Here is an 11412-nt window from a genome sequence, read left to right as displayed (position 1 = left end):
CAGACTCTAACAGGTTTTTTCATCCATCTGTCCATTAACTCTGACCAGCTTCCTTGTCCCTGCTGAAGAAAAGCGTCCGCACAACATGATGTTGCCACCACCATGTTTCATGGGGGATACAGTATGGGGTGTTTGGGGTGATGTGCAAAATTTTCTCATTTAAACAGAGCACATTAATCCACTCATTTGCTGTGTCTCCCACATGGCATTTCGCAAACTGCAAATAGAACTTTTTATGGATTTCTTTCAACAATGGCTTTCTTCTTGACACTCTTCCATAAAGGCCAGATTTGTGAAGTGCATGACGAATAGTTGTCCTGTGGACAGATTCTCCAACCTGAGCTGTAGATCTCATGGGCCTCCTGGCTGCCTCTCTAATTAATGCTCTCCTCACCCGGCCAGGTGGACGGCCGTGTCTTGTCTTTACAGAACAGCTGTATTTATACTGAGATTAAATTACACACAGGTGGACTCTATTTACTAATTAGGTGACTTCTGAGGGTAATTGGTTCCACTGGATGTTTGTTAGGGGATTCAGAGTAAAGGAGGCGAATACAAATGCATGCCACACTTTACAGACTTTTATTAGTAACACATTTAAAAAACTATTTATTATTTTCCTTCCACTTCACAATTATGTGCCACTTTGTGATGTGGAGTCAGTGAGTCAGTCAGGCAAGTCAGACTATTCAGTTAGCAAGAGTCACTGAGTCAATCAGTGAATAAGTCAAAGAGTGAGTGACTGAGTGAATCATTTGGAGTAAGAGAGTGAGTAGAGTCAGACAGTGGTTTTAAGAGAGTCAGTGAGTCAAAAGGGCAGTCAGTCAATAAATCAGAGTGTGAGACGATCAGAGAGTCAATGAGTCAGAGAGTCAGTAAATAACAAAAGTCATAAAGTCAGACAGTGAATCAGAGAGCCAGGCATTGAGTCAGAGAGTTAGACAGAGAGTCAGAGAGTCAGGCATTGAGTCAGAGAGTTAGACAGAGAGTCAGAGAGTCAGGCATTGAGTCAGAGAGTCACAGTGTCCTATCTCTCCTTTTTTATTTGCCTTGGCCATTGAACCTCTCGCTGTAGCAGTAAGATCTCACTACGGAATAAAAGGAGTTAAAATCGGTACTAGTGATCACAAAATATCTTTATATGCGGATGATTTGCTGATATATCTGACCAATCCGGAACTCTCTATTCACCCTTTATTAAAAACATTTAAAGATTATAGTAATACATCTGGTTACAAACTGAACTATGATAAAAGTATAGCTTTTCCCATTAATATATCAGAACAAGAAAAACATATAATTAAACCATTAACGCTATGCAATAACGGGTTTAAATACTCAGGAATTCATATAGAATCAATATTTAACGAGGTATTTAAAAAAAACTACCACACACTCCTAGAAAGAGTAAAAGAAGATATGCAGAGATGGAAGGAACTACCGATATCATTAATAGGCAGAATCAATGTCATCAAAATGAATATTTTGCCTAAATATATGTATAAGTTCCAGTGCCTCCCTTTAAATATCCCAAAATCTTATTTTAAAGAATTAGATAAAGTTTTATCAGGTTTCCTTTGGAAAGGCAAAACCCCTAGAGTAAAGCTCCTTAAACTTCAAGCACCGTATAAGAAAGGGGGACTAAAACTTCCTAACTTTAGACATTATTACCTAGCGTCACAACTTCGGCCTATATGGATTTGGTTACACCCTGATAAGGTTAATGTTAGATGGTTATCAATAGAACAATGGGAGATGAGTGCTATTTCATTAAAGACTATTCCGTTTTTCGAATAAAAAAAAAGATTATCTACATTCACTAGGAACCCATTAATACTTAATACTTATGCTACTTGGGTGGAATCACATAAAATATGTGGTCTTGACAACATCCCACTTAGAAATTTACCATTATTAGAGAACCCCGTCGTGCCCCCAGGCATTATTGATGGAACCCTCAGAGCATGGGTACATAAAGGGGTAAATACGTTGGAAAACTTTAATAAGTTTTGAATTACTATTCCAGATATATGGTATCCCAAGAAATAATTTTTTTAAATTCTTACAAGTTAGACACTGGATTAAAGAAATTACTCATAAAACATTTCCCAAAATCCCAATAGCATCACCATTTGAAAATATCATGTTTAATGAGAAAATGACCTCTCCAAGTGGTATAGCTTCAGTAGGATATAACATTTTAACAACTAATTTCAAGCCATTTGATAATAGTATTTTGAAGCAGAGGTGGGAGGGGGATCTTGGCTGCACATACAATTTGGTTGAGTGGGAGTCACTTGTTGAGAGGGTACAGACTACGTTAATAGCTACTAAACACCGTCAAACTCAATTTAATATTTTGCACCAGACATATTATACTCCCCAAAGACTGCATATGTTAAATGGTAACATTTCTTCAAAATGTCAAAGGTGTATATTATATGAAGGAAATCTACTGCACATGCTTTGGAATTGTCATATCCTAAAAGCTTTTTGGGAATATATAATTGATGTTTCCTCAATGGTGATAAGTACCGCAATTCCTGGTGACCCTAGAATCTGGATATTAGGAGATATGGAATTTCTAAATATTTCTAATCATAAAAAATATTTCATCCTTATGGCTGGAACTGCAGGAAAGAAATGTATATTAAAGAACTGGAAATCGACTCCCTCCCCTGCAAGGAAACAATGGATCAACGAACTTGTCATACTGCACTCCTGAGAAAATACTTTTTAATGTTAGGAAATCACTAAAAACTTTCGAAAAAATCAGGGGCTCATTTTTGGAGCATTTACCGGTTATTAAAGTAAATTAGATGCGGGGGGGACTTTTTATGTATGTATATACAAGTATATATGTATGTATGGACACATGTTTATAATTTTATTATTATCCCCATTTGTTTTTTTTGTTTGTTTGTTTGTTTTGTGTGTTTTTGATATTATTTACCCTGTTGTTTTTTTGTTTTTATGGAAAGAAAAAGAGAAAAAAGGTGGTTGTATTGTTACAAGTACACTATATGTTATGTTTTACATATGTTTTTTTTGTTTTTTTTTTTTAAATAAAGCTATACAAAAAAAGAGAGTCACAGTGAATCAGAAAGCCAGACATTGAGTCAGAGAGTTAGACAGAGAGTCAGGCATTTAGTCAGAGAGTCAGACAGTGAATCAGAGAGCCAGGCATTGAGTCAGAGAGGCAGGCATTGAATCAGAGAGTCAGGCATTGAGTCAGAAAGTTAGGCAGAGAGTCAGGCATTGAGTCAGAGAGACAGGCATTGAGTCAGAGAGCCAGGCATTGAGTCAGAGAGTCAGGCATTGAGTCAGAAAGTTAGGCAGAGAGTCAGGCATTGAGTCAGAGTAAGATATTTTAAAGGGTTATATAGTTAGAGTCAATGAATCAGACAGTCAGACAGGGTCAGTCTGCTCAGGTGAACCCGAATTCTGGTCATTAATGGAGTTTAATTAGCATAATTAGCGTTCCCCTCGCTCTCTAAAGCACTCAATGAAATCATCATCATCATCATCATCATCTCCGTCTGTCCACGCTCGGCGGCTCTGAAGCTCATCAGTGACGTCTTCATCACACCGAATCACTCCATCAGCCGAGAGAGAGAGAGAGAGAGAGAGAGAGAGAGAGAGAGAGAGAGAAATCATTCTTCAACTAATGGAGCATGAGATATTACTTTGTGTGTGTGTGTGTGTGTGTGTGTGTGTGTGTGTGTGTGTGTGTAAGATCATTCAAACAATGAAGCTTAAAACTGCTAAAACCTGGTGCTGGTGATCATCAACATCATCATACACAGCTCATTAATGTCATGAAATATATATATATATTTTTCATTTGAACAAATAGCTATTATATTATATTATATTATATTATATTATATTATATTATATTATATTATATTATATTATATTATATTTACCCTTACTTATATACAATAGTGTTTTATTAAACATTTGAAAATACACTGACAAATAAATGAAAAAAGCAATATTTTAAATAATAATTATAATCCATCCATCTACTGTAGGAACCTTTGGAGCCCAACCATGGAGGCCAACAGTGACCATTATATTTATTCTCATTTTTAACGTGGTAGGACCTCCGGTTAACACGCGCATTGACACACTACAGGCATCGTGGTAACACCAGGTAGCCGAATCTGTATATCTTTGGAATGTGGGAGGAAACCGGAGTACTCAGGGGAAACCAAGCACGGCGAGAACATGCAAACTCTACACACACACACACACACACACACACACACACACAGTCTCCTGGGGTGGGGGGGAATGGAACCCAGGACCTGCAGTGCGACAGGGTTAACCACTAAGCCACAATAATAATAATAATAACATTGAGAACAAATGTTACTAAAGAAATTATTCTGAAAAAAAATATAAAATTATTATTATTATTATTATTACAATAATATCTGTATCATTGTTTATGATCATTTTAACATGAATACAATTTCATTTTTCAGCTACTTCTATTTCTTTAAAATGCTTAAATAAAAATAATATTTACAGTGAATGAAGTTTTAAACCATGACATAAATGTATGTATAATAAAATTCTTATTATTGATAAAAAAAAAAATAAGTAAACCCTGCAGTGACACTGAGCCGAGTCGAGGTGGTGCTGCTGCCCCATGAGCTTCTAAGCACGTGCACACACACACACACACACACACACACACACACACACAGGTGTGTTCTCAGACTGCTCGAGTCTCTGAATCTCCAAACCGCAAAAAATCTCCATCTCCATGAGCAAAAACAGAAACAAGCTCCTGTTACAGAGACCACACACACACACACACACACACACACAGGCCGAAAGGACAAATCTAAAAATAAATCTAAACAGTTAAGAGATTAAATAATCCACATTAAAGTCCACTTTAGGTTTCATGTAGCTCAAAAAAATTTCCATACAATTTGCATAAACTTTCCATAACATTTGCATAAAATTTCCATAATATCCCGTCCTGATTATTCAACACCGCGGGACACAACAGGTCCTCAGAAAACGCTCACTTCCGATTGGCTGGATGGTGTGTGTGATTAGAGACAGTGATTAGGTTCTGACCCTCTGAATGTACGTGTGTAACCATGACGACAGTCAAACAGAAGCCTGTACGGCAGGCGGGTGACGATCCCTTCTGCTGTCTCGCCGCTGCTGAGGTGCAGTGTGTGTGCATGTGTGTGTGTGTGTGCATGTGTGTGTGTGAGTGTGGGAAAGAGAAAGAGAAAAAGAACGGAGAGAAAGAAAGATGGACAGAGTCAGGGGAAAGTAAGCAGGAGATAAAGTAAGAAAAAGAGCAAAAGAAAGTCAAATGAAAAGAGAAAAAAGGAAATGAAAAGAAAGCGTGAGAGAGAATAAAAGAGAAAAGAGTGAAAGAATGAAAGAGTGGGAGAGGACATGAACGTGAGACAGTGAGACAGTGAGAAGATGAGAGAAGCTCTATGTGTGTGTGTATGAGCGCACGTGTGTGTGTGTGTGACCCGCCCGGCTTCACACCCTGAGCATCCCGATGCGGTCGCCGCGGAAACCACAGGCCACCCAGCCTGGCGCCGAATAGATCGATACCACAGTGCTTCCTGCCCATCTGCGCACACACACACACACACACACACACACACACACCTCTCATAAATAATTAGTGTCAGTCTACACACACAAATACAGGTAACTCTCCGTACTCACAATGCATGCTCACACACACACACACACACACACACACACACACAGTTCGCACAGAGAGCAATACACAGTGTTCTTTAAAACATCATGTCCTGGATGAGTTTAAAACAGTCTCAGGTGTGTGTGTGTGTGTGTGTGTGTGTGTGTGTGTGTGTGTGTGTGTGTGGAGTTTGCATGTTTTCCCGGTGCTTGGTTGGTTTCCTCTGGGTTTTCCAGTTTCCTCCCACAGTCCAAAGACATGCAGATTAGGACACTTTTGTGTTTTCAAACTGTGTGTGTGTGTGTGTGTGTGTGTGTGTGTGTGTGTGTAAAACTCCTGTAATGGATTTCAATCTGCTTAACATTTGTTTTATTACCAACCTGCTGAGAAATGACTGAATATTATAAGAAACTCGCTGACAGTCGAGATTTTTTTTCTCACTTTCTGGACGTTTTTAAATTTACATCTGAACCTTTAAAACTCCGGCAGCTCAGTGCAACACCGCATCACTCGTCGTTCGAACCCCGTTTTTAGCTGGTAAAAATGAAATAAACTCATAAATAAATGAACTTTTTATCATATTGTCTAGATAATAATAATGATGTCACTCTATACTGCAAAATCCTAATCTCCTGATATATACAGTATATTTACTGTATTAAAACACATTTTAATTTAATTTTAATGCTCTGAGTTCTAACGGCTACGTTTGCTTTACATCCAGTTTTAATTCTTTTTATTTATTCCTTCGTTCCTTTATTCCTCCTCAGCGTCAGGTGACGGCGCTCAGACGTTTGGACCAATTTGTAAAACACTGGATTTTTTTCCCCCAGTATATTACAAAACTCATAAGCATTCATAAGTATTTACCCCCTTTAACATCGTCACATTTTGTAGTGATGTAACCATGAACTACAGTTACAGATACAGTCGAATGTAATTTAAGCTTCAAAATATTATTTAAAAAAAAAAAAGGAGGGGGCGGGGTTTACAATTTTGCCATGTCCTATTTAAATGTCTGCAAAACACACTTTGGCAAACTAGTCTTTAGGATTTCTTTTTTTTATCGGGCGTGTAGTGGGTGTGTAGTGGGTGTAGTGAGTGTAGTGGGCGTGTAGTGAGTGTAGTGAGTGTAGTGGGTGTAGTGGGCGTGTAGTGAGTGTAGTGAGTGTAGTGGGCGTGTAGTGAGTGTAGTGAGTGTAGTGGGTGTAGTGGGCGTGTAGTGAGTGTAGTGAGTGTAGTGGGTGTAGTGGGCGTGTAGTGAGTGTAGTGAGTGTAGTGAGTGTAGTGGGTGTAGTGGGTGTAGTGGGTGTAGTGAGTGTAGTGAGTGTAGTGGGCGTGTAGTGAGTGTAGTGAGTGTAGTGAGTGTAGTGTGTGTAGTGGGTGTAGTGGGCGTGTAGTGAGTGTAGTGAGTGTAGTGGGTGTAGTGGGCGTGTAGTGAGTGTAGTGAGTGTAGTGGGCGTGTAGTGAGTGTAGTGAGTGTAGTGGGTGTAGTGGGCGTGTAGTGAGTGTAGTGAGTGTAGTGGGTGTAGTGGGCGTGTAGTGAGTGTAGTGAGTGTAGTGAGTGTAGTGGGCGTGTAGTGAGTGTAGTGAGTGTAGTGGGTGTAGTGGGCGTGTAGTGAGTGTAGTGAGTGTAGTGGGCGTGTAGTGAGTGTAGTGAGTGTAGTGGGTGTAGTGGGCGTGTAGTGAGTGTAGTGAGTGTAGTGGGCGTGTAGTGAGTGTAGTGAGTGTAGTGGGCGTGTAGTGGGTGTAGTGGACGTGTAGTGGGCGTGTAGTGGGCATGTAGTGGGCGTGTAGCGATCCAGGGTTTTTATAAACAGCTATGATTCATCCGAATACGACAAAAGTCCGAGTGAAATGAAATTGTGTGCACTGTATCTACAGTATCCTCTAATCTGTAACTGATTATTATATCGCTGAATATCTTTAATCGCTTGTCCACTTTCAGCCAATCAGATTCATCCGAGGACTCCTTTTTTTTTTTTTTTTGAGCTACAGTATGTATCGAGACAAGAACTGGCCACTAGGGGCGCTCTCCACAAGGAGCACCTGGATGGCTGCGCAGGACGACTTGGTAACTGAGTGTTGGTTTGACATCCAGAACCAGAACCAGAGCGAGATCTCCTCAGGCATCTCGGAGGAAACAACACCGAGCTCATTATGGTGTCGAGTCCATGAAACTCTCATCCTCGTTCCAGTTCACACACCCCAGTGGGAATGTATTAATGAGCTGATGGGATGAGTCAGGTGTGTGTGTGTGTGTGTGTGTGTGTGTGTGTGTGGTTGGAGGGTTAATAAATATCTTTAACAAATACTTTATCATTTTCAACTGACTGTAACTTTATTCCTGTGTATTTCGTCTGGCTTGTGTTTGATCCTCCTAACCAGATTAAAGTGTGTGTGTGTGTGTGTGTGTGTGTGTGTGCGCGTGCTGTATTAATGTCTTTTGCGTGTTTCTCTTTGGCCTTGTGGTATAATTTGTTTCAATACGGACTCTAAACTTCAGATAAAACCTAATAAAATTAATTATTTTAAAAAAGAATCTAAATACAACTTTTAATAACTTCTAAATTTAGACGTTTTGTACTGAGGCTACCGTGGGAGACGCACGCACACACACACACACACACACATATATATATAACTATACTGCAACTCCTCAGGAAGCAAGAACTGGAGCATCACTTGGGGGCGGGATCACATTTTATTGCCATGGCAACCAAAGTAACATGATACAAACAGTGTGTGAGAAGAGTTTCGTCAACCTGATGGAAACAATCTCTCAGCGTCTTCGGCGTGCTAGCAAATTCCCGCCAGGAACAAACAAAACAAAACATTTAAAAAAAAAAAAAAAAAAAAAGCAATAAAAACACGCAATCAATGTTCTCGGTGATGTCACTGTTGCTACGGCGACCCTCAGCACCTTTAGAAATACGAGTACGATCTGCATGACATCGACCGGCGGTGCTTCCGTAGATCCGCTCCTCCCCTCGGCCACGTCACAGACGGAGTCGACGAAAAGAGAGAAAAGTCCCAACTCTGTCGACTCCAGATGTTCAGATCTGAACTGAGGTGATGAAGGCGGAGCTCAGACTCCGGACCTGACGTGGTTCGATCAGAACCTGGTGACGGCGCCGGCGATGTTCTCGAGAGCGGAGCGAGCCTCGGATGGAGGGAAACGCCGGATGGCTTCCAGCGCCGTCGTCCCGTGCTGAGTGCAGAGATCAACAGCCTGTTTGACTCCGCCCCCGGATCTGATCCCGGTCCACAGCTGGAGAGAGGGCAGTGACATGGTGTTACACACACACACACACACACCTGACCAAATGTGGAATCTGATTGGTTGAAATGAAACCCAGCAGCCGCTCAGAAACTCTTAACTGTCTGATCCGTCTGATCTAGTTTGGTAATCTCTTGTTAATCTTGTTCGTCCGTCTTTAACTTTATATCTGTCTGTTTTTTTTCTTGTCTGTCTGGTCAAGTCTGGTTCTTGACTGTCTTGTCTGTCTGGTCTCTTTGCTGTATCTGCGTTTTCCTTGTCTCTCCAGTCTGTCTCTTTTATGACTGTCTTGTCTATTTGTCTCTGTACTGTCTGGTCTGTCTGATCTCGTCTGGTCCCATTTTGTCCTGTCTGGGCTTTTTATTCCTTCTCTGTCTGCCTGGTTTCTCTCTGTCTGATCTGTCCTTTTAGTCTGCCATGGGTTGTTAATCTTGTCTGGACAGTTTGGTCCGTCTCAGTCTCGTCTGGTTTGGTCTGTCTGTCCGATCAGATCTGGTTACTTTAGTCTAGACCTGTCTTGTTGTCTCATGTCAGGCCTTGTCCGTCTATTTATTTTTATCTTCTGGATCATCTTAGTCTTGTCTGTCTGGCGTACTTGTGAGTTTTCTGTCTGATCTCTTTCTCGCTCTCTTTTTATGTCTGTCTGCTCTTCGCATCTGGCCCGTCTGTCTGTCTGTCTGTCTGTCCTGGTCATTGTGTCTACTTCTCATTTTAGGAGCATTACACAAACTCTCTCACACACACACACACACACACACACTTATAATGTGCTGTGGGTTCGCTGAAGGCAATTTGGAAATGTGATTTGCAGAAGAGCGCTTATAGCTGATAAGTAAAAAAAAAAAAAAAGTGAAAAACTTAGAAATCCATCCATCTCTCCATCACTCCTTCACTCTCATTTACTTTCTCTCTCTGTCTCACAGTTTTCACAGGGCTCTTAATCTAAGCCTGCCTCAGTGTGTGTGTGTGTGTGCGTGTGTGAGAGAGAGAAAGAGAATCAGAACACTCACACTGACAGCATGGATGGAGAGAACAAGGTGAAGTGGGATGTGCAAGGTTTAGAGTGTGTGTGTGCACATGCTGAAGGAGACCCACCCATGCTGTCGCTGTCACAACGTCTTTCTGTCTCCTCTACAAATAAGTTGATCCTCCCGTATCTCGTTTCCACGGCGACCTGAGCTCTCTCTCTCTCTCTCTCATCCCTCCATCTCTCTCTCTCTCTCTTTTCTCCCCCTGACTTTGGAAACCAAATTTCTAAACTATCAGTTACAGAGAGCAGACACCTCTGATACCCTAACACACACACACACACACACACACACACACACACTGCATTTTTGAGACATTAAAACATTCCAGACGCTTGAACCCGAGTCATTTTTCTCATTAGCTGTGTAATTACACCAGTGTTAGTGATTATCATATCACTTAATTAATGTTAAACTATTAACAGCGAGATTAGTAACAGACCCAAAACGAACGCAGAATTAATTATGGATTTGTTAAACACCACATTAACGTTATTAGGACAAACTCTGTGATTACCTTTTATTCTTTAATTCATGATTAAGCTCTTATTACAGCTGTGAATATTAAATACAAAGCTTAGCGATAAATATAAAGATTTTCCCCTCAATATCTCATCTTTCTCCAGACAAATGCAAAAATTTGTACCCCCTAGCTTTCGGAGTGAAAAGAAAAGTGATGAGGTGTCGTACGATGAAGAGCGTACAATCCTGATGTTTTTTCTTTCTTTGCTGGAAATAGATTTTTAATTTTAAAATCTCATAAAAGCGTACAAATGTACCAGACATTTGTAAACATGACTGGCGTGTGTACTGACTGATGCCGAATAAAAAACTAACCAAATAAAAAAATAAGGTAAAAAACACATCGTATCACTAATGATTATAAACATTCAATTAATTTGTTCGTGTTGGACTTGAAATATAAAACCTACAAGTTTGTCATTTTGTTTAACATGTTTATTTTATGACTTTATAAAAAAGGATTAAATCTAACAGCATCAGTCAAAATCTCCTGTGTCTGATTCATAATTATATGCTAAAAAAAACAATTTTACTTTTATTTTAAAAAAGCAAAAGATCATCTGACAGTTTATTCACCTTTTTTTGAATGTTTGAAGTCATTCATGTCATTATTTCTGAAAGCCTCTTTTATTCCCATCTCTTTGCGTCATTCACATTTAGCTATCTTTTGATTCATTTTTATCTCATCCCTTTTGAGGGTGTGTAAACTTTTGCACTCGACCTGAATCGACACACTCGACACACTCACCTTGGAGTAATCCGCCTGCGTGCTCGCGCTCTGGGCCTGTAAGGAGCGACAGAGACAACGTGAGTCAAACAAACTATTCAACAACTCCTCTGTTACTTCAGCCTTAGCAGACCGTTACTGGAACTGGAGACTCCTTCCC

At 40.2% G+C, this 11412-nt stretch overlaps 1 protein-coding gene across 1 annotated transcript in view; it reads right to left on the bottom strand.

The window, feature by feature from the left end:
• Nucleotides 1–8380: 8380 nt before the first annotated feature.
• The window catches only part of pdss2 (prenyl (decaprenyl) diphosphate synthase, subunit 2), a 31066-nt gene continuing 28034 nt past the window's right edge, over nt 8381–11412 (bottom strand). Inside the window, exons 8-9 of the mRNA XM_053502902.1 lie at nt 11274–11309; nt 8381–8966 (exon numbers count right to left, since the gene is read on the bottom strand). Of these exons, the coding sequence (XP_053358877.1) occupies nt 8811–8966; nt 11274–11309 (192 nt within the window). The 3' untranslated portion in view covers nt 8381–8810. The remainder of the gene's footprint in view (nt 8967–11273; nt 11310–11412) is intronic.

This window comes from Clarias gariepinus, chromosome 8 (genome assembly GCF_024256425.1).
Source record: "Clarias gariepinus isolate MV-2021 ecotype Netherlands chromosome 8, CGAR_prim_01v2, whole genome shotgun sequence".
In the NCBI taxonomy this organism is placed as follows: Eukaryota; Metazoa; Chordata; class Actinopteri; order Siluriformes; family Clariidae; genus Clarias; species Clarias gariepinus.
Note: the sequence above shows the minus strand (reverse complement) of the source record. Positions and strands in the feature narration are given on the sequence as shown.